Source organism: Fulmarus glacialis, unplaced genomic scaffold, assembly GCF_000690835.1.
Source record: "Fulmarus glacialis isolate BGI_N327 unplaced genomic scaffold, ASM69083v1 scaffold5709, whole genome shotgun sequence".
Taxonomy (NCBI): Eukaryota; Metazoa; Chordata; class Aves; order Procellariiformes; family Procellariidae; genus Fulmarus; species Fulmarus glacialis.
In genome coordinates, this window is record NW_009233783.1 from 14,824 (window position 1) to 18,640 (window position 3,817).

General features: G+C 56.5%; 1 protein-coding gene across 1 annotated transcript; it reads right to left on the reverse strand.

The window, feature by feature from the left end:
- Positions 1 to 2,168: 2,168 nt before the first annotated feature.
- LOC104082336 (C2 calcium-dependent domain-containing protein 4C-like) lies at positions 2,169 to 3,010 on the reverse strand. Its single transcript, XM_009585435.1, has 2 exons — positions 2,866 to 3,010; positions 2,169 to 2,737 (listed from the first exon to the last, which is right to left on the reverse strand). Exons 1-2 carry the CDS (start codon positions 3,008 to 3,010, stop codon positions 2,169 to 2,171), a joined length of 714 nt encoding a protein of 237 aa, XP_009583730.1.
- Positions 3,011 to 3,817: the final 807 nt, after the last annotated feature.

The window sequence follows — 3,817 nt, forward strand, 5'->3', positions numbered from 1 at the left end:
ACCATGGCAGGCTGTAATAACATATCATAATATTTCTTCCCTTGGGAAATCCTGCCAAGGGCACCAGAGATGTCTTGTGAACAAGGATGAATGAAGCCCTGCAAGCTACCTGTGAAGCAGAGCAGATTTCTTCCTATTTTGTAGACAAGGTATGGGGCACAAAAAGGTTCCCAGGAGCTCAAAGGTCACCGAGCAGGGAATAAAACCTAGGAGTCCTAGCTCCGAATCTCCAGGTTTAATTGCTAAATACAGCAGGCTCATAATTTCAGTGAGCTGCCATCGAGAATTTGTCCCCATGTTTTCCATGGAAGATGATGAGGCAGTTAGACAGAGCCGCTACTATGTAGTAGCTTAAGCATCAAAAGAAAAAGGAGAGAGGCTTACAGGAGCATGCCTTAATTCACATTTGCCTGTCAGCTTGGAGCGTGCACAAGTTCAGATATCACAGCTCAAGTAACTGATAACCACTCGTTTATTAATCCCTGGTAACATAATCTGCCCTCTCAGCCCGAAGTGCTGAGCAGAGACGATGCCCTCAGGAGCTGGAGATCAATTTAAGTTTTCAGAAGCCTTAGTCCCTGACTCGCTCCATGGTGCCAGCACTCCTTATAATAACTGTTGAGCGGATTTTCTGTCACATAACTGGTCCCGGCTCCCTTTCTAGCAGCCTTGGCTGCCACATTCTCCTGTGCTGGAGAAAGACTCTTTAATATCTACACCATGAGCCATGCAGGAGGGCACGTATACGCCTGGAGAAGTCTGGGATTTGCACTATGAAAAGCTCCCACCCCCCTTTCACGCCAACGCTGAAGTCCTCTGGGTACTGGCGCTTTCATGCAGCATCGTCTGGAGGAGAGCAGGGGCTCTGGGGGCCCGCGTCTTGCTTCTTGCTCATCCTTGTTGCTGGGTGTTGCTCAGACACGCTGGGCAAAGCTCAGCAGTTCCAGCAAAGGGCTTATCTTCGAACTAGACTGAAGAGATGGGGGAAACTGAAGAGATGGGGGAAAACAAGCCACCAAGTTAGAGCAGGACATGGTCCAGGTTGCACAGCCAGCCCGGCAGGAATGGGATTCAAACTGAATTTATTAACTCCTTGTTTAATGGCCCTGATTCAAAACCTGATTGCTGCCTGCTCCGTGTGGTCTCATCGCAGGGACCTCAGCTGACTCCCAGTACCACCCAGCTGCCTGCCTGGACCGGGACCAGCCCTCCCAGTTCCACCTCTCAGGGAGTCTCACTGAGAATTAAGAGCCCTGACGTAAATGTGGCAGCAGCCCAGCGCTGCTGACCCAGGAGGCTCCGCTCCATTAGCCCCAAAACATTGCTGACCGTGAACGCTTTAATTCTGGTATTGCAGGTTCTGCTTCTCAATAAAAGCAAAAAGCAATTTATGAGAGCACGGCCAATAATGTGCAATTCACTTTATCGCAGCTGGTTAAGAGCAGTTGGCAACTGTACCCTGTGGACTGGTGTGGAGTAGCTATTTCAGGAAAGCTGCTGTGTCCTGAAAGCAGAGGTCCTGGCTGGCAGAGGGACCCCGACACGTGCAAATGTCCCACCCTACAGCCACAAAGCTGGAAACCGGCTGAAAAGTGGATGTGATCATCACTCTTCTCTCCTAGCCTGCTGTCTTGGGGGGTTTGGACAGTCTCCTGCTCTGTATTTCAGCAGTTTCAGCCCATCTAGAACCTGCTCTCACTTGGAGATAAACCGCAGGAGCTGCTGAGACTGGGGGTACAATGGGAGGGAGTGCTGGCGTGCGCCAAAATATCCTATTGATACCTAACTGCTGGGACAGGCAAGAAAAAAGGAGAGGTGCACTGGTCAGTTGAAATGTTTTCACTTTTATTCAGACCCCGTACGGTTACAAACCTGCAGCCCCCTTTGCTCCCCAGCCTGCCCCGCGCAGCTGCACCGCTGCTGCTGCCCCTCCTGCCTCGGGGTGTCCTACCCCGGCCGGCAAAGCCCCCGGCCCTGTGGGGTCTCCTGCTGCAGAGCACTTCTGATCCCCAGCCAAGGGCAATGCCATTTCAACGCTTTTCCTCCAGGTACAGTGACATATCTGACGCCCTCGTGCTTGAGCCTGGCTTGAGCCTGAGGCATTTGCAAAGAGTCCCTCTTTCACAAGTCTTGAGGGAACCTCTGTTTCTCTGAGCTGCTTTGCAGGATCAATGGAGCGTGAAATTCGTAGGCTTGAGCTGCCGAGGGTAAGCAAGGTGCCTCCTGAGGATCCTCTGGAGCAAATTCTTCCTGGATGTCCCAGCGGGGAGCTCCGGGCTGGTGCTGCTCCTCCGATAGCCCACCTCCAGGAGCCTCCTCTCTCTCTTCTCTGCCTCTTTGCTTTCCAGCACATCCGTTATCTGGATGTCTCTGAGCGGGCTGGCACATCTCCTGGGCAGGGGAAGCCCTGCTGGGCTCCTGTAGGCCTGGCTGCCTCCGTCGTCCTTGTGACCAGTGGCATGGGGACTCGGCTTCTTGCGGTCCCTCAGGCCTCCATCCATCCGGGAGCAGCCACCTCCTCCAGCAACAGGCATCCCAGGGTGTCTGCAGCATCCCGGCTCCTCCTGGGAACTGGGACGTATCTGAGCAGCAGGACCTCGAGGATAACCTGAGCCTGAGTGAAAAAACAATGCCTCTTCACTGGTGACCTGTGGGCTCTGCCCCAGGGTGACAAAGCCATACGGGGTGGTCACCTTGGGGAGATGAGGCAGGGACAGAGCTGCCTGAGCAGTAGGGTCTGGGATAGCCCGCGCAGTGGCAGCGAGCCCGGCGTTAGAGCAGGACGAGCTAGAGCCGTCGTGCTCATCCAAAAAGGGTCGGAGCTGCTCCTCCAAGCCGTCCCCGCCGGCTGCCCCTTCCCCTTGCCTGAGCGCCTGTGCTTCTTGTGGATGTCCAGAGAGGGGATAGTAAACTGCGGGATGCGGTCGGGGGTCACCACATGGAGGAAGATCTCCCTGGAGCTCTTGCCCTGGAGCGTGTGGGGACAGAGCATCCCCTCCCAGAGCGACATGGTGGGACCGATGGGGGCTCCCTGGAGCAGCCCTGTGTATTTATGCTCTGCAGCCAGCCCTGATTGCTCTGCATGCGGTGACGCACTGTGACGACGGCTGCCAGGTCCCTACACCTGCTCCCTCCGGACCAGCAGCAATTTGTCATCCACCCGGGGACAGGGGAGACAGATGGAGGGGGACGGGCAAGAAGACACTCATCCCCAACCTCTGCTCCTGCCCTCCTGCCCACGTGCAGGGCCACCAGCGCCGGCCAGCTCCCGTCACCCATGAGATGGGAGTGGGGGGGCCCCGAGGAGAGGAGCTGGATGAGCGGCGTGAGCTGCGGCTGCGGCACCCGGGGGGGGCGCCGGGAGCAAGACCGAATGCAGCAAGCGGTGGCCTGTGCAGGATGAGTCACCGGCCGTGGGCATCAGGTGGAGCTGAGCGGAAGGGGCAGCCGGAGCTGAAAGCGGGAGACAAACACTTCAGCTCTGTCTAGCAAAACTCCCGTCAGGAAAATCTCTGCCTCGACCCATGCGAATACCCAGAGAAATCAATAATTTTAACCACTGGGGTCCCCAAGTCCCTCCTCCCATCTCTGCTGTTGCTAGGGCTGTGTGCTGGCTTGTTTCTCGCAGCATCCCCGTGCTCCCGTCCCCACGGGGGGGTGGGACTGTGGGTGGGAACGGTCCCGGGTGGGCTACGGCAAGGAAAGGCGTTGTGCATCCTCCAAGTGGGAGCGTGAAACCGCTCTCCCAGCAGAGCCTCAGCCAAAGGCTGCTTTGCCTTTTCCCCCTCTGCAGCCGGGCAGCAGCAGAGCCCGGGAG

What these genes read in the sequence shown, in the direction of transcription:
- LOC104082336 (XM_009585435.1), bottom strand. Translation starts at nt 3,010, where the DNA reads ATGTCGCTCTGGGAGGGGATGCTCTGTCCCCACACGCTCCAGGGCAAG. An exon ending in CAAGAAGCACAGGCGCTCAG is followed by an intron (nt 2,738 to 2,865) that starts GCAAGGGGAAGG and finishes GGGCTATCCCAG; the next exon opens with ACCCTACTGCTCAGGCAGCT.